General features: G+C 41.9%; 1 protein-coding gene across 8 annotated transcripts in view; it reads right to left on the bottom strand.

The window, feature by feature from the left end:
- Positions 1–342: 342 nt before the first annotated feature.
- LOC130911305 (zinc finger protein 79-like) overlaps positions 343–19,536 on the bottom strand; it is a 76,411-nt gene continuing 57,217 nt past the window's right edge. For 5 of the 8 annotated variants that reach the window (XM_057829178.1, XM_057829180.1, XM_057829176.1 and 2 more), the window contains one exon: positions 349–4,121. In XM_057829178.1, coding sequence (XP_057685161.1) covers positions 3,124–4,121 — 998 coding nt within the window. In that variant the 3' untranslated portion in view covers positions 349–3,123. Of the gene's footprint in view, positions 4,122–19,536 lie in introns of all 8 variants that reach the window. The other 3 variants (XM_057829174.1, XM_057829181.1, XM_057829177.1) reach the window with 3 other exon arrangements.

Here is a 19,536-nt window from a genome sequence, read left to right as displayed (position 1 = left end):
ATACAACAAAAACAGTGCATCTAACGCAAATGTTATTTTTAATATTACTTTGTTAAATTTGACTGCACCTTCAAATCAGAAATGACATTCCGTTCAAGGCTCACGCAGTGTGAGGCTCTAAAATGGCAGTTCAGCTCATCATTTGAGTGAAGATGCTGCTGGAAGCACTCAACGTAGCTGAAATTCCAGATGTGGACAAAGAAGAACGGGTTCAAGTATGGGGTTGAACTATAGTACTCTCCTACAAATCTGATGAGGCATTGAAAAAAAAAAAAACTCTGATGTGGCTAATATGACTGTCATTTAGCCAATTTTCAAGTATGATTTAAAACGAGATATGCGAGATACAGATAATATAAATTGTGTGTATTTTCTGAGTAATGGCAGATGACCGGAGTTATGACTTGCTAGCTCGACTTTGCAAGCTGTTAGAGTATCACGCTTCAGCAACGAGTCATTGTATGGCAATTACATGAAAATGTCTGATGTATGAGTATTTTTTTTGTCACATTTGATCAGAATCTCTAGTTTGTGTGCACTGAACCGATACATCTATCAGCCCTTAGTTTGGAAAATGATGGAAGTTCAAAGGGCAATGAGACACTTGCCAACTGTGAGCCTAGTAAAGAATAAAACTGTTGATGGTGCAACATAGACAACACAATCATAATCACAACCTGTCAGATCTGGTAGGCTACAGCAAGTGTTAATTTTACTGGCAGACATTTTCATGTGAACACTGTAATAATGTTGGAATAACATTAAATACATATTAAAATTTATTGTCGAGAGCAAGTAATTGAACAAATAATGGAAGTCAAAATACATACACATAAATATGAATGTATATTTATACATATGTTTCCCTTTGATCAATGAATTGATTTTTCCCCCCCAGACAATAATAAAAGATTGCAAACTTTTAATGAGGATACAAACAGAAGTTAAAGAATGCAATTATCAAAATCAAAGTCAGCTTTTATTGTCATCTTCTTCATATACATGTATACATATACTGTATATGCATAATTTTATCAAAGCAAAATAAATAATTTCATAGGGATTCAATGAGACGAAAAAATTTTACATCGTAGGGATGTCCTGATCACATATTTTTGCACCTGAGTCAGAGTCACCTGATTTTTAGAATCTGCCAATTCTTAACAAAAGTTGGGGTTTTTTCACCCCATGAGTCATCTCCGTATTGTGGTTGGAGCTGTTTGCGTTTCCCAATGATCCTAGGAGCTATGTTGTCTGGGGTTTTATGCTCATGGCAAACAGGTCCTGGTGAGGGATAAGACAAAGCATGGCTCAAAATAACCCTCATGATGAATGGATGAATGAAATGGACTTAGGTTTCCCTTGCCTGGAGGTAGGGCATCTGGTGGCCGGGCTCAGAGTCTTTGGCGAGTGTGCTGGAGAGCGCTCCCTCTGGGGACTCCCTCGTTCTGCTGGGGTAATTCAACGCTCACGTGGGGAATTACAGTGAGACCTGGAGGGGCATGATTGGGAACCTGAGCTGTGTTCTGCTATTGGACTTCTGTACTTGTCGTGGTTTGTCCATAATGAACACCATGTTCAAACATATGGGTGTCCATATGTGCACTTGGCACAGAGTCTTTTTCTTGCCCTTGAGCTGACTTCTTAGGACCTGCCGTACTCGTTGCAGATACTTGACCGTTACAGCATTCGTTATGGCCTCTTCATGATGTTACATTCCAAGGTACTTGTAGCCCTCCTTAACATGTGCTCTCCACCCCTATGGGAGTGCAACCCTCTTTGTCTGGACTATGTTCCCTCTCTTTGTCACCATTCGGCCACATTTCTCCAGTCCGAATGACATTCCGATGTCGCCGCTGTAGATAGATCCAGGTGGTGCGGATCAGTGAGTCAATGTCTCGTTCGCTCTTAGCGGACAGCTTAATTTCATCCATGTAGAGCAGGTGACTGACGGTGGCCCCATACCTAAGTCAGTATCCATAGTCAGTCTTGTTGATGAATTGGCTGAGGGGCTTCAGGCCCATGTAGAACAGCAGTGGGGATTGAGCATCTCCTTGTTATATGTCACATTTGAAAGAGACTTGCGCAATTGGCTGAAAGTTGGCCTCAAGGGTGGTCTGTCACAGCCTCATTAAGTTTGCAACAAAGGCTCTTAGTGTGGTGTTAACCTTGTACAGCTTCAGGCAGTCCGAGATCCATGGATGCGGCATCGAGTCATATGCTTTCTGGTAATCAATCCAAGCAGTGCACAGGTTTGTCTGTCTGGTTTTACAGTCTCAGGGGAGAGTTCTGTCCTTCCTTCAGTTTATCTCCCCTAAAGAAACCTGAAACTTTCAGGTGTGCTGGAGGAGGGAGACATGGAAAACACGAGACGAAAAGTGGCCCGAGGTGCGGTTTTGATGAACCCTGTTCTAGGTTATTATACTTTCATTCCAGATTCTTTATGTAAAAAAAATCTTTTTTTTCCCCCAAAATCATCCTGGCGAAGGATCACGCGACCTAAATTTATCTAAATTCATATTAATTGTAAATCAGGTGAGCCAGTTCTTTTGACAATAGTTTGAACATACTTCACATAAGGAACCGACAAAGCACACGTATAGCACAACAACTGCAAATCCTCAACAGGATTTGAGGTAGGTCCAAAGAAAATTGTCTTGCATGGACAAACTGATGAAGCCACAATGGATGACAGGCAAAACTGTGCTTAGCCACAGCTTCTCACACCAACACGCACACACGTCTCGTAACCTGATCCTTCTGATTAAATGATTGCCCACCAACTCAGTACAAAAAAAAAAAAAGGTTTTTCACCAGTGTGGTTTCTTATGCGTTGTATTAAGGTTTCCCTCAAAGAAAATCTTTGACCACAAATTGAGAAGGAAAAGGTTATTCTCCAGTGTGGGTTGTTGTGTCTTGTTAGGTTTCCCTTTGAAGAGAATTTTTGGCCACAAACTAGGCAGGAAAAAGGGTTTTCTCCAGAATGGGTTCTTGTGTGTGTCATTACGTGATGCTGGGAATTTAATCTTTCGCCACCAAATGCACAGGAAAAAGGTTTTTCACCAGTGTGGGTTCTTTGGTGTGTTTTTAAGCCCGTCTTTTGAGTGAATCTTGACCACAAACTTAGCAGGAAAAAGGTTTTTCACCAGTGTGGGTTCTTGTGTGTTCTATTAGGCTACCCTTATGAGAGAATCTTTGGCCACAAACTGAGCAGGAAAAAGCTTTTTCTCCAGTGTGGGTTCTTCTGTGTTGTTTTAAGTTTCCCTTTTCGGAGAATCTTTGGCCACAAACTGAGCAGGAAAACGGTTTTTCTCCAGTATGGGTTCTTGTGTGCCGTTTTAAGTGTTGAGTCTGAGAGAATCTTTGGCCACAAACTGAGCAGGAAAAAGGTTTTTGACCGGTGTGGGTTGCTGCGTGTGCATTTAAGTGGCTCTTGCGACTGAATCTCTGGCCACAAACTGAGCAGGCAAAAGGTTTTTCTCCAGTGTGGTTTCTTGTGTGTTGTTTTAGGTTTCCCTTTTCAGAGAATCTTTGGCCACAAACTGAGCAGCAAAAAGGTTTTTCTCCAGTGTGGGTTCTTGTGTGTCGTTTTAAGTGTTGCGTCTGAGAGAATCTTTGGCCACAAACTGAGCAGCAAAAAGGTTTTTCTCCAGTGTGGCTCCTCATATGCCTATGACATCTATACTTATTTATAAAGGTTTTCACACAGTGAGAGCATTTGTGTTTGTCGTCACTGTTCTTATGACCATCATCACTGTCAGGTAAGTGTGATATGGCGTCTTCGCTATCTGATAGTGGAGCGGTGAAACTGTCCGCTTGCAATCCTTCTGTTGAGCTGCTGCTGCCAATTGGAGGCTCCGCTCCTCTGCTGGTCTCACTCAGGCCCTCTTCACTCTTCAAAGGCTCACCAGTTGGCCTAGTGATATCGTTTTCCTCTTCAACGTATGTCTCTACCTCTTGCGTAAACTCTACTTCTTCCCTTTTGATTGGAAGATGCTTATCTCGCTTTTGCTGTTCAGGGTCGTCTGGCTCTTCCTTTTTTATTTGCAGGTGCACAACTTCCTCTTTAACGCCAGGAGACTCTGACTCCTGCCGCTCAGAACCAAGATATTTTCTGAAACCTGCAAGACACAAGAATACAAACTTTAAAGTAAAAAAATCAATAACATGTTGGATGAACATAAAAAAAAAATCATGGAAAGTATTTGCACCTGATTAAATGGCTCCTTTCCAACTTTAAGCACTTGTATGATTTATTGTTAGATAAGGGTTGATATGAATTATTATAATCAGGGGTGCACATAAGTGGTCCGCATGCGCGCATGCGTACCGGACGTAGACAAACGCGCTGGCCCTCAACAACTTCCATACGCTTTTGTGTACCGATGGCTGACCACCGTATTTGCGGCGGACACGAGAAAATAACTTCTCAAAATGTCAAAGAGGCAGGCCACACTGAGTAATTACTTCCGTGTTCCCCCACCCCCGTCAAAAGACAGACGACAGAGACGTCACCGGAGCTACCGAAAAAAAGGACTTTTGCTGAAAAGTAGGAGGTACCATGGCTAGAAGCAAATGATGCTCGCACGGAAATGCGGTGCAAAATGTGCTGTGAGAATCCCAATGTCGCCGATAAGAGCAGCGCATTTTATGTAGGGTCAAAGAATTTCAGCCATCCAAACTTTGAAAAGCACGAAAAAAACAGAGAGCATGTGGCAATTAAGCAAACTATCGATGTCAAACAGGACCCCGCTCGCCCTATGGACAAGTGGTGGAATAAAGGTAATGAACAGCGACATGCACTGACAAACGTGTTTTTGCTCGCATTTTACAAAGCTAAACATGCACGTTCAATAAGGTCTTATGAGGAGGACATCCCACTTTTAAAAAGGCTTGGAGTTAATGTGGGAGCCGCATAATGCCCTTTATTTTGAATTGGTGCTTTTTATTTCTTTACATTTCAAAGTAATGGCAATTTTGTTGTGCCAGTTGATGTTAATCAAGCATTAATTGTTAATATAATTAATTAAAGTTAATTGGCTCTAAGTAAAGCTTGTCATAAATTTATCGCATCAGGCGGGTTGGCTCTCAAGCTCAATGAGGACCAAGTCACATCTCCAGGTCCTCCTCTGAGAACCTGGGCAAAAAAATTATGTGCACCCCTGATTATAATGTTACTTAAAAGTATTTCCACCTGATTAAATGGCTCCTTTCCAATTTGAATCACTTGTGGTAACCCCAAATGAACTTTTGCAAAAGCTACGTCCGTTCCACTTACAGTTGCTAAGCCAATAAGCTCACTCACGTCGACGGCACAGCCATCGCAGGCAGGCATATATAAAAGTGTTTTAAACGATTTATTTTGGAACAGTATTGGTGCAACAGTTTCCAGACTGATGCAAAAGGGTTTACAATATGCAGCTGAGGGTTACAATTAAACACGCATGATAATATCGGTGGCCGATAATGGCAATTATGACGTCACATCGATAATCCAGATAAAAAAATAAATTAAAAAATTCAACAGCTACAAATAGCTAAAGATAGCACTAACATATTCATAGTTTGTGTAGGCATTCAATATATTTCTTGTTGTTTGTGCTTATTCTGTTCCTCTTTCTCTCCTTTTCTTCTATCCCCCATAACCCCTTCCTGTTCACTGCTTTCTCCTGATAAACAAGGCATGTTGAATGATCACAATGGGAGTATATCATACAGGACAGCATTGTCGGTATTTCACAAAACGAGCCATTTTTTGTAAACCACGGAGGCGAACAATACAGACGTGACATTTCTGCTTCTCGTTTTACACATGGACGCATTTGTAAACATTACCCTTGAATACAATCTGTAGAAAACGCACAGTTGCTGGAATATGGGCTACACAACAACAAAGACTGCAACAAATGTTGGGGGCGGTTTGGAGGAACGTCAGTCTGGCGGGACATGGACCGCAGACAGTTTCAGCCCCAGAGTATCAGTTGTGCGTGAGGAAACAATCAAGTGCACGATGATGACAATGGCTTCGCTGTGCATAACCTCAAGAAGCCTCAATGCATACGGCAAAGATGAAGACTTCGGCATCAGCCGAGAAGGGCCATCTGATTACTACAGATGGTTAGTCCTTACTCCTGCTGACTATGAAATTACAAAGTGGGGGGACTTCCTCTTAAGATCTAGTTGTTGATTTTGTTTCCCTGATTGAAAAAAAAAAATACTTCCCCCTGCTCCAAAATTGCCCAATTATCTTGCCTTTGTTGATTTGAATACATTTTCTGTTGCAAAACGTTACTTGAAGTGTTACTTAATATGACTCAGTCTGAGTGTCCAAAACTCGGTGACCAAAAATCGGTCAGAGGTCTCAAAAATTTCTATTTTTAGCTCACATGAACTGACCTACCTAATGACTACTCCGAGCAAAAGGACAGGAACTACCCCATCCGCCATTGGAGGAGTGTAAAGCTACATTCACACCGGCCGCGTCATTTGCTTGTGGCACGTCGGGTTCCCACTGAAAGTCAATGTAAACGCGCAAAAAGGCACGTCAAACTGCCTCGCGTCGGGGCGTTGCGATGACGCAAATCGACTGTCACGCGTCAAATTTAATGCGCCGCAAGAAGATGGTTTGGTTGAACTTTCTGCGACAGAGTTCGGCGTCGAGGGGGAAGCAGCCAATCGAATACATTTTCTCATTCATGTGACTTTAGCTGTTGGAGCCGGAAACCTGCCGCCACATCCGGTGAACACAAATCCAAACATTTCGAACTACTTAGAAAATGGAAGGCGCTTTGATGATTGCTGTGAGTGACCATAGCGTCCTACAATACGACGTTGCCAACATAGAAAAACCGGAACAAGAAGGACGCTGCCTGGAGGGATATAAACGATCTGCTCAATGTTTTTGGTAAGTACTTAACGCTGGAGCTAACGCAAAAAACGCTAAATTACGGGCTACAGTACTTTAAGCCAACAACTTACTACAACTCGGACAAAACGGGAAAACTGCTATGCCTCATTTGTTTACAATTATCTAGCGGAGCAGCGGCTAGTTCGGCGCCGGCCGACGTGGAAATTCACGACATTGATGGCGTCCCTTGATAAATTTGCAGCATCGAAAAAGACCACTACCAATTTCGGTTCTTTTGCATGTGCATTAGGGTGTGTCTAGAAATAAAAAGTTGAGAAATGAGAGGGGGCCCTATGTTTTCAAGTTGTCTTATGATATACTTGATCATAATCAACAGCAAAAAAATAGTTTTGACTTTATTTACCTACCCCCTTTTTTGATTGAAAAAAAACAGCATTTTTTGGGCGTTTTTGCATTTTTTGACCATTTCCGCCTAAACCCTGTTTTTTCAGATATGTAATTTTTTATGCAATATTTCTCATCTCCATTTAAAACCAGATATTTATTACAGTTGAAAATGGTCCCTTTAAAAATAAAAAAATGGTCCTTTTAAAAATTAAACTTATTTAGTTTCCAATAAAACTTTTACTCTTCTAACATGCCAAGACATGCTGCCGGCCATCACAGATCATTAAGAGAACACTTTGTACCCGAACATATTTGAATTGAACTGTTGAACCTTTTTATTGATAACTCCTATTGAGATGGGTCCCAAGACCAGGCATGAGGCTGGTACTAGTCTGGCTGATGTGACAGGTCCAGGAGAAGCGATGATACAAACCGAGCTCTCTACCCTCCGGGGTGTCCTGAGGCATGGCATCTACCTGCAGGAAAAGAGGCTGTTGGAGGATGGGGTGGATAGGGGGGTGGATAGGAGGAACTACAGCATCAACCAGCTGGTCAAGGATGTCAGGGTGGAGTTGGTGGGCTGTTGGCAGAGGGCAAATGCTCAATTCAGTACCCCGGTCACCATAACAGACAGTCCATAGAACGGAAAATCCAGGTGGCCTGGACTGCTCTGGAAAACTTTGCCTGTAACAGAGGGGGCATGAATTGGTCACCAGGATTGCCTCAGAGTGAGCAAACCATGCAGAGGACCGGACAGTGGGCATGACGGTCAACTGCACCACATTGGGCTGGGTGCGGAGGCAGGACAGCTCAAACAGGGCATTCCTTGGACCATCCACCCAGCTGTTGTTGACCTTTACTTGGAACCAGCAGGGGAAGTACACATTAATTATGAAGGAGACAATGTCCTTCAGTCTAGCCAGGAGCTTGCCCTTAAGTCCATGACTGAAGTTGCTACCGACTGTCAGATCTCTGGAGAGAACCCTTAGCTTCCCGGCAATTCCAGGGAAGACAAGTCTCCCTGATCTTCCTGACGAAATAGTGAAAGACCTCTCCTCAGACCAGCACTATGGATACAGGATCACCAAAGCTATCAGAAGTGGCAAGATGGACAATGATCTTGCTGCACTGACAGTTGGCAAGACCGGACACCACCGGTGGCTCACCACAGCTAACCTGTTCTGTGACTGGTGGTGCCGCAGTCATGGACTTAAGGGCAAGCTCCTAGCTAGACTGAAGGAGATTGTCTCCTTCATAATTAATGTGTACTTCCCCTGCTGATTCCAAGTAAAGGTCAACAACAGCTGGGTGGATGGTCCAAGGAATGTCCTGTTTGAGCTGTCCTGCCTCCGCACCCAGCCCAAGGTGGTGCAGTTGACCGTCAAGCCGACTGTCCGGTCCTCTGCATGGTTTGCTCACTCTGAGGCAATCCTGGTGACCAATTCATGCCCCCTCTGTTCCAGGCGAAGTTTTCCAGAGCAGTCCAGGCCACCTGGATTTTCCGTTCTATGGACTTGTCTGTTATGGTAACCGGGGGACTGAATTGAGCATTTGCCCTCTGCCAACAGCCCACCAACTCCACCCTGACATCCTTGACCAGCTGGTTGATGCTGTAGTTCCTCCTATCCACCCCATCCTCCAACAGCCTCTTTTCCTGCAGGTAGATGCCATGCCTCAGGACACCCCGGAGGGTAGGGAGCTCAGTTTGTATCATCGGTTCTCCTGGACCTGTCACATCAGCCAGACTAGTACCAGCCTCATGCCTGGTCTTGGGACCCATCTCAATAGGAGTTATCAATAAAAAGGTTCAACAGTTCAATTCAAATATATCCGGGTACAAAGTGTTCTCTTAATGATCTGTGATGGCCGGCAGCATGTCTTGGCATGTTAGAAGAGTAAAAGTTATTGGAAACTAAATAAGTTTAATTTTTAAAAGGACCATTTTTTTATTTTTAAACGGACCATTTTCAACTGTAGTAAATATCTGGTTTTAAATGGAAATGATAAATATGGCATAAAAAATTACATACCTGAAAAAACAGGGTTTAGGCGGAAATGGTCAAAAAATGCAAAAACGCCCAAAAAATGCTGTTTTTTCAATCAAAAAAGGGGGTAGGTAAATAAAGTCAAAACTATTTTTTTGCTTTTGATTATGATCAAGTATATCATAAGACAACTTGAAAACATAGGGCCCCCTCTCATTTCTCAACTTTTTATTTCTTGACACACCCTAATGTGCATAAAGTGTCGATTTCATGTGCATGTAAGGTTTCTGTGTGGTATGGAAGCAATTTTAAGCAACAAAAAACTCGTCATATCTGCTCATAGGAATGCCATGACGCAATATGGCACTGTGACTATTGCAGCATTGTTACTATGTTTTTTTTATTTTTTATTTATTAAATTTACCTATAATTATTGAAATTTTTTTTTTTTTTTTTTGGACATGAGCCAAGATGAACATCAGAGTTTAATGGGGGACTCCCCTCCACTCCTTGCATAAAGCCTATCTGTCCAGCGACTACACCCTCAATGGACTGACCTCCTGGAACACCTGCCTTGGGAAGCACACTGACAGACTGCACACCAGCCATGGGTCAAATCGCAGAAACGCCAGCCGTTGAGCTCTGTGCTACTCCCCTTCCACAGTTAGCTGAGGACCCCTCCTCTTTCACCCCGGCAGTCACACCACAAAGGCCGCGTGGTATGTATAAAGTTTATTAATCAATGTAACCGATGTTTGTGTTGCACATGCTATGATTGTGTTGTAATGGCATGATCAACCTCTTTTTTTAATACAGGTAAAAAGCGAAAGGCGGGAGACTCCGTGGGAGACCAGGAGAATGATATTCTCCAAGCCATCAAATTCCACGGAAACAATGCACCAACCCACAAAATAAACCACTGTCTTCTGGCAATTCAAGAGCTTATCGACACACTTCCAAAGATGAAGCAGCAAGAGCTTCGATTAAAGTTGCATCAGCTTGCGTTTGAGTTTGTGGAGGCACACGGAAGCTCTGAGTAGTTGTTTTAATTTTTTTACAGTGTGAATTTTTTCTTCCACAACAATGTACTGTGTGTATTCTGCAGTGGGGAATTATAGTTTAATTAGTACCGAATTGATCTCTTGCAGTCTGGTCTATTATTATTATCATATCTATCATATCTATTGTATGGTGTATCATAGGAATCAAATTACAATCAGACTGGCAGTGATTCGCAGTGTAGTTGGAAAAAATGCCTTACATAGGAGGTTTTTGCATTGTTCTGTGTACATAGGTTTGTTTAAAAAACTTTTTTTTCCAAATTTTTTTCATTCCTACTTCATTTGTTACCTAGTTAGGTATTGTACAGCTAAACTCATAGTTACAACTAGGGTTTTCATTTATCATACCATCATTTCTATTTCCATTCATATGAGCATTAAAACATCAGGCATCAACTAAAAAATGAAATAAATAAAGTAGTATGAAATGTAAATTTAGAAAATCCAACCCCCTGCACCTACAAATTAGCTGAAAACTGTCAAAAGTACATAAATACTTGATTACAAAATTATTTATCCACACAAACATTTTTATGTACTTAACCTCTTTACAAATAAGTGGTTAAACGCAAGGAACGTAATGAATTGTATAGAGTTTGTAATTATTGTGTGTTCAAGATATGACAGGCCTTAACAAGAATTTAAATACTTGGTGATAGATTGGTTCGGACATAGCTAATGTAGGGGTTCCAGCAGATCTTGTCATCGATGAATACACCAAGAAATGTACAAACACTTTATCTAACATCACATCTTTAACTTGTATGTTGAAATCATTGTAATTCGCCATTACTTCCGGCTACGCTATTATTTAGGTGTATTTCCTCCTGTATGTTTGTAGCTTGAAGGCGGGCGAAAAGGAGTTACGGCAAATGTGTTTTGATCTCTTCTAGCTGCCCCTCGAAAAGAGGCAAAGCTCTTATGGTGATTCTAGTGATCCTTTTATTTTCTAAGGTGATCGGCTTAATTTTCTTATGGTTAAAAGAAACATTTTGCAATGTTTGATAATAAAAGACACCAAATCATCAGTCAACTCTCACCCTTATTCTGAGCGGGTCCGCTACAGTTAGCTTACTTCATAGCACTTTTGAAACACGTCTCAAATTACTGCGGTATTTGTTTCAGTAAAAGACAAGAAAAGTAAAGTACCTTTGCCATCGGTTTGCTCCAGTTGAGCAGTTTGGCCGGTCTGTGTGATCCCTTGCAAAGCATGCAAAGTAATCACGTTTGATCACACAACACAGAGTGGATTGAGGAGAAAAAAGGCTGCGTCCAGTGTTACTGGATCGGTTAATGGTATCGGCGCCCTCTTTGTTGGTACTCGCTGATACAGATACCACCATTTTGGGCCGGATCGGCCCCCCCTGCCGATACTGGTATCGGTGCATCTTTACCGACACTACAGCCGGGCGGTATACTGAAAATTTACCGTTACCGAAATTCTTCACAATGAGCGACGTAATTTTGACCACGTCGGTAAATTCGGTAATTTAATAAAACTAGAAAATAGTCTTTTCATCCCACTTCGACTCTGTGTTGTTCGGCTATGTTCATTCCCCTTTAAGAAAGCAGTCAGTGTGCTTACATATGAAGTCACGTGGTTATCCGGAACTCAAACAGAAGCCCAGTAGGATAACGCTAGCCGCTAACGATAGTGGCTATCGCTACAAGCAAACGTGATGGAGTCGGGCTTAAAGGAGCTTCGCCAAACTTTCACCCGACGTTAAATAGACTCTTGGCGGCCTCCGAACGGGCTTTCACCCACTTTCCTCCCTGGTTCTCACGATTTCAGGAGAGGGTGCGTTCTACTGGTAGCCACGCCACAGGCTAACGCTAGCGGCTAACGCTATAAAATGAACGTGATGGAGTCGAATTGCGGCTCTAACCTTGTCAAAACGTCTGAACTTAATGAGTGGATTGAGCACGGATTGCATCTAGCAATTACTATGTTGCGTTATTTTGTATCTGTGTGTGTGATTTCTTTGATAACTTTTATGACGATAAAGCATTCAGCATACATTATAATGCAACAGTGAAGGCTATATGATATTTGCCTGGCACGGCCAGACTGTTCTCCCTGTATTTTTCAAACACTGAGAGAAAAGTCTGGGAACCATCACATTCACGGCCTCTCAAGCAGGTACAAAATCAATCGACAAATCAGATTCGTTTATTTGCGTGACGTGTTCTTAACGAGCAACGTCACTTTTGCGCGTCGGAAGTCGTCTTCACAACAACAAAGACGGTGAACAGGAGAGCCGGGAATATGTTCCAATCCACGGTAAAATCAGTTTTAAATTAGCAAAAACACATCGACACGAGTCATTGACAACAGTCTGTCTCGCGCTAGCCATGTCGAATAAACTCCGCTCTCCTTGTATGTTTCCTTTCACGCGCAAGTCCCTCGTCCTGCCCTCGTCGTTTTACTAACGTCACGTCTGCCCGTCGCTGATTGGTCCACTCTGCTGTCTGTTTCCTGTGGCTTGCTCCGCCCTGGAAATTGTATCCGCTGAATGGTGGCCAGACTCAATAGCTGGAACAGCGGTGAGTCTGGTGTACCAGGCAAATATAATATGACCGTTTGATGGCCACAGCTATTTTTCTGTATGTGCTTGCTTCATTCTGTGTAATTAACATTAATACTAGGGCTGTCCCAAACAACTAATTTCCTCCCGATTAGTCAGCCGACTATTTTTACGATTAGTCGACTAATCTAATAATTAAAAAAAAATTTTTTTTTACTACTTTAATAATTAAAGTTTTGTTCAAGCTTATTAATTCACAAAAAACATTTTGGAACACCTAAATTCTTTATTAACGTATAAATAAATAACATAAATACCAATAATTAATCACAAACAATGAGGTCAAATGCTGCTGGCATCAACTAGTGCAAAAAAATGTAAACGGAAACACTGTGACTTCACCTCTTTAACAGGAGTCAAAACAATTCCGACTCTTTTTGTGGTCTGTCATTGTCTATATTGTTTTAAATGTTAAAATGAATTGCAATGTCCCGGACAACCATTTTCAGAATAATTTGTGTGAGTTTAGATGCTTTTTCTGGTGTCCATTCCGCATTTTTGGGGGATGGGAAAAACTGTTCAACTTTTGTTTGTTTGAACCTGAAAATAGATGAAGTAGAGGGCACACTGAAATATTACAATTATTTTGAATGAAAGGCACACATACCCACCGTAACAAAAATTAAATATGTAGTATTAATTGTTATAGTATACTACTATATGTAATACTTTATAATATTGAGTAACTAACATTAGTGCAGTCATGGATTACGGTAAGCAGGCCAGTGCTGTTTCCATACATATTTTTATTATGTATATACAGGATATATGTATATATTTTCCCCAAGTGGGAGCTTCCATGATCCTAATAAATTTAATAATAATTTGGAAAAAAAAAAAAATATAATTATATATATATATCAATTATTTTATGAAATAAAAATGCACGTTGATACGACGCACATAAAGGCAACTTCCATTAAAAAAAGTCGTTAGAAAGTTGTATAGACTTACAATCCGCTAGCTTGTTGTTTCTTGTTGTCTTCGAAAATTACACTTCACTGACGGCGCTTCAAGTGTTCGTTCATAGCAGACGTGCTACCGTGGTATGCGAGCTCAGCTTAGCAAAGAGTACACGAAGTGGCACCCTCCATATTTTCCCTGAAATAATTCCAGGCTCTGGCTATTCGGGTCCGTTTTTTTGGCTTTATGCCGCTTTCACGTGTTACCAATTATGCCCTTTTCGGTAATTGGCAGTGTTTTCAACTCCTCGCCATCGTGAGGAGTGAACCGGCGATTTACTTGGCTCGTTGTCGTCGGTTCGTCCGGGTTCGTCCGATTTCCTCCTCAGAAGGCGGCGGTGTGCATAAAAACACCGAGAGGCGTCGGATGGCTCTTTATGGATACTTTTATTGACCAAAACAAAAACGTGGGGGACGCAGCCACTCAACTCGGCGCTACCCAACTCACCAATCTCACTCCCTCTCTCTCGCTCGCCCAATTTCTTCCTCTTTGCTCAATCTGACAACGCCGGTCACATTGAAATAGCCCTGTGGGTGCCAGTAACAACGGCTTGTATCGCGAGCGCCCGCCATTCTAAACTTTATCCGCATGCAATTTTTTTTTACCCCGTTATTACCCGTGGACTGTATGTTTTGCCCGTCGACGCATTTACGACATCGATGACCAAAACATCACTAAAATGGTTCAAAACTGCTGTGCTATGTGGTGTACAAATAGCTATTTATCGGAATATAGTATCCATGAGTTCCCGAACGCGGAAAAAAAAAAAGCTGGACTACGCAGACAATGGGTAAAGTTCGTCCGTGCAAAGAGGGCTAATTTTCTAGACCCAGCCTCCGGCACGGTTTTCTGTTATCTTCCACCTGAAAGCTTTTCGAACTATGGACAAGTGAAATCAGGTTTTGCTGCAAGATTGCTGCTCAAAGCAGATGCGGTGCCCACCATACACCAGCCACCTAAATGTCCCGAGATATCAAGAAAGAGGACGATGACTGGCAAAGGAGGCTAAGGCTAAGCAAAGGAGGGGAGCAGCCAAGCTTGAAATGGCCAGAGTGAGTACTCTTTTATAATAAAAAAAATATCACGCATTGGATACAGGGCTGGACACATGTATAAATTATCGATTGTAAAATATATAGAACAAATCCTCTGATCCCATTCATATTTGTGTCTGTTGGCAGAGCGAAAAACTATGATAGCGCAATAAATGATAATTATTCTATACATTACTTTATTTTGCGGTCACGGTGTATCAGCTTCACAAAAAGAAATGCAAAAAATATCATTCGTTGTTTCCCACACGATCTGCTGCCGATGTTTAATCAGTGTCATTGCTCCCCTCAATGACCGTTTCATTACACTGCATTGGCGTTCGTTTGGGCTCAAATTGGTAACCTAAAACACCAATTAAACCTTCGTAACTCTCCTCGTCACCATTAGATGAACATTCGTTACGTCCTTCTACGTCGGATTCGTCGCTGAAACTAGAAACGAAATTGTCTGCCATCATCGCCGCCATTCAGTAATAAAGCACTGAGCCTTTTTTCTTGTTGAAGAAACACCCCTCACTGTCAATTCTGAATTCTCTTTTATTGACAACACGGGGTGTTTCTTCATGAGGGAACCTGGAATATGTGCAGGACGAACACAATGCAACAGCATAAACAGCTCAAAACACCGCTAATTCTCCCCTCACTAGAAGGAATTATATTGATGCAGACAGGCGCTGCCCCCCTAGTGGCCGGTGGCACTCTCTTCACTTGAAATGACGTCACACACACAATCTGCCAGATCTCGGGCCCCGGTCGTTTTAGCTTGACAATCGAGCCAAATTTCTCTCATTTTCTCGTGTGTAATTACACGAAGTGGCATGATATGAATACAAAAGGCATGCGTTTATGGATAAATGATGGAATTAAAATTAAAAATTTCCCAGGGCATCACATACCCTTTAACAGGAGTCAAAGCAATTCTTACTCTTTTTGTAGTATGTCTATATTGTTCTAAATGTTAAAAATTGTTAAAATGTTAAAATTGCAATCTGCCTCATGTTCCAGACAATCAATTTCAGAATACTTTGTGTGAGTTCAGATGCTCTTTCTGGTGTGCATTCCGCATTTTATGAGGAGGGGAAAAAACTGTTCAACTTTTGTTTGTTTTAACCTGAAAATAGATAAAGCAGAAGGCATACTGAAATATCACTACAATTATTTTGAATCAAAGACACACATAGTCATAGTAACTCATGTTGTCCCGATCCGATATTTGGATCGGATCGACCGCGATATGCGCAAAAAAATGTGCATCGGTATCGGATCGGCCAACACGGAAAAATTCTGATCCAGTCTCCCGATCAAGTTTTTTTTTTAAAAATCCAGTCCGGGTTTTCCAGCGCACCGATTTACATAATCCATTCCAGTTTATGCTTTGGTTTCCCTAAAATCCGGTCCCCATTTTACGGCACACAGTCTCCCAATTTACCTCTGTGGCATCTCCTACATTATGATTGCAATGTAAATTTAAAGTTTATCGGTAAAAATGTCAGCTGTGTGGGATCATTTTACCTTAAAGGACGACAAAGGCGAAGAGGCAGAGTGCAACATATGCCACAATTAAGACAAGCTTGGTGGTAAAGCTGTAAGAAGTTTTCCTACAACCAACCTAATCAAGCATTTAGCGAAATACCACCATAAACAATATAAAGAGTATGTTAAAGGGTATGACAACACCTGGGGAAATGCTAATATTCCATCATTTATCCATCAACGCATGCCTTTTGAATTAATATCATGCCACTTTGTGTAATTACACACATCGCAACACCAAGAAAATGATAGAAATTAGGTCGATTGTCAAGCTAAAACGACCCGCCCCCGAGATGCCGGAAATCTAACACATTGTGTGCGTGACGTCACAGTAAGGAAACAACTGGCTCAGTGCTTAGTACTGAATGGCGGCGATGATGGCGGACAATTTTGTTTCTAGTTGCAGTGACGAATCAGACGTAACGAACATTCTTTTAATGGTGACGAGGATAGTTACGAACCTTTCTTTGGTCTTTTGGGTTATCAATTTGAGCCCAAACGAAAGCCAATGCAGCCTAATGAAAGGATCATCGAGGGGAGCAATCACACTGATGAAACACCGGCTGCAACAGAAACACCAAATGGTTTGTTTTGCATTTCTTTTTGTGAAGCTGATACACCGTGACCGCAAAATAATGTATAGAATAATTATCATTTAATGTGCTATCATCGGTTTTCGCTCTGCCAACCGACACAAATATGAATGGGCTTAGAGAATTTGTTCTATATATTTTACGAGCGATAATTTATACATGTGTCCAGTCCTATATCCAATGCGTGATGTTTTTTATTATAAAAGAATACTCACTCTGGCCATTTCCCTCCTTTGCTTTGCCTGGGGTGGTCTCATCAGAGCCAGTCATCGTCCTCTTTCTTGTTATCTCGGGACATTTAGGTGGCTGCGCGTGTAGGTAGGATTTCATTTGTTCATAGTTCGTATAGCTTTCAGGTGTAAAATGCGCACCATACAAAACCGTGCCGGAGGCTGGGTCTGCAAAATTAGCCCTCTTAACACTGACGAACTTTACTCATTGTCTGCGTAGTCCAGCTCTTTTTCTCGCGTTCGGGAACTCATGGGTACTACATTGCGACAAATAGCTATTTGTACACCACATAGCATGACAGGTTTGAACCATTTTAGCGATTTTTTTTGATAAAACATGAACGTAACTCTCTCGTCTATAAACAACGATGGCACCTGCCTCGACCTTTTGTTTCCTTGTTATGACGTCTCCGCCTCATTCGGCTGTTTCCGGAATACTTTCGGAAATGTTCGTAATTTTCGATCTTTTTTCGATAATTGGTCATGAATGCGATTTATTTTTTTGTTAATTTTATTAATATTTGTTATCTTGGCACATAACGGTTCTATTGATATCTCACAGCCCCTTAGTGTTTTCATACCCTTTAAGAAAACCGAAGACAAAAAGAAAGGTCCTACACAACTGGCAGAAACTTTTGCTATGCGTGACAAACTGGCACTCGACAGTCCCAAAGCCCAGGGAATAACAAGAGTCATTGCCGAAGAATTCATTCTGGATGACGAGCCATTATCTCTCGTGAGTAAAGACGCACCATACAACACTTAGAACCACAGTACAACATGCCCAGCCGTCATTACATCCTTGAGTGAGCCTTGAGCTATTTGGCCGTGGAAGATTCGAGAACATACACAAATATCCAAATTCCGATTATTGAAATATGTCAAGTAAAGCGGAACTAATACACAGCCCGGTCTTCGGGACGCAATGAGGAACGGACCGCATTGCGTCCCGGGAGTAAACATCATGCTCGTCATAGACCCGGGTAATGCCAATGCTCAACTCACGGCTTCGGCTCATCTCATGCTGCTCGATAAAAAACACAAGAATACCGGACTGCAGCTGACAGCCGCTACAAACTACGTCAACATCATTTTACTGTAGATAATAGATATCATATGTATATAGAACTCGATGCAAAATGACAGACTCGACGGTGTTAGCGACACGTTTTGAAAACTAGATGCGATATGACAGTCTTGTCGGCGTAAGTAAACAGCCTCCATCTTAAAGCAGGAGACTTCCCCAGAAGGCTGTTGTAGCGAACCTTCCAAGCAAACCTAATTAACTTTTAATCTAAAATACTCCTAAATCGGCAAAATCTTGACTTGAATCTATCTTAAAAACAGTTTTAAAACTTTCACATGTCGAAAGTCGACAGAAGGGAAATTATGGAATAACGGGAGCAATTTTAACAACTTTAACAGTTGATACGCAACATTAATTGAATGTAGTTTAAAGCTGCTGATACAGAATGGGGACTTGAGTATTTTATTTACTGTTTTAAACTGTTTATTTGATACTGAAACAGTCGCTTACATAAAGCAGTAATGTGAAGTAATTTCTTCACATGCCAAATAGGGTCACAAGTAAAGTAATTAAACATTGTCCAACAAATAAAGCAAGAAAAAATAATTTTTATGTTGTATATTTGACAAAATAATCGCGTTTCCGAAGTTCGAGCCTGAAAGGGGACGAACCCGGAAGTAATACGTCACACCGGGAACGCGATGGCACCTCCATACATACGGCCGCCATACAAAGTAGGCCTGAACGATATATCGTTTAAACATCGCCATCGCGATGTGTGCATGCGCAATAGTCCCATCGCAAGGACGTGCGATAGTTTTTTCATTTCACTTTTTTTAATCCACTAACGTTTGTTTTGAGCAGGGGTTTTCAACCCAGTCCTCAAGGCACACTGTGGGTCCTGGTTTTTGTTCCAGCCGATCCAGCAGAGACAGTTGAACCAATGAGGCTTCTGCTAAAACAAGCCACACCTGACTGCAATCAACTGATTGCACTTGTAAAACACCAGATTGGGGAAAAAGTGTTGTCATCTTGTTTGGTAAGAATGAAATCCTGCACCCACAGTGTGCCTTAGTGGAATAGGTTGGGAACCCCTGGTTTTGAGGAAGGAGCGGGAAGGAGAGCGCACAGCCTCTCATTCTCTCCAACTCGCAGTCATCGGCTCCTCCCCCGCTACAGCGGAGTGGAGGGAGGAGGGGACGAACAGCAGAGCGGAGGGAGGAGGGGCCGTTTTCAAAGTGAAAGCAAGCAA

Source organism: Corythoichthys intestinalis, unplaced genomic scaffold, assembly GCF_030265065.1.
Source record: "Corythoichthys intestinalis isolate RoL2023-P3 unplaced genomic scaffold, ASM3026506v1 HiC_scaffold_25, whole genome shotgun sequence".
In the NCBI taxonomy this organism is placed as follows: domain Eukaryota; kingdom Metazoa; phylum Chordata; class Actinopteri; order Syngnathiformes; family Syngnathidae; genus Corythoichthys; species Corythoichthys intestinalis.
The sequence above is the reverse complement of the archived record's forward strand: the minus strand, read 5'-3'. Positions and strand labels throughout refer to the sequence as shown.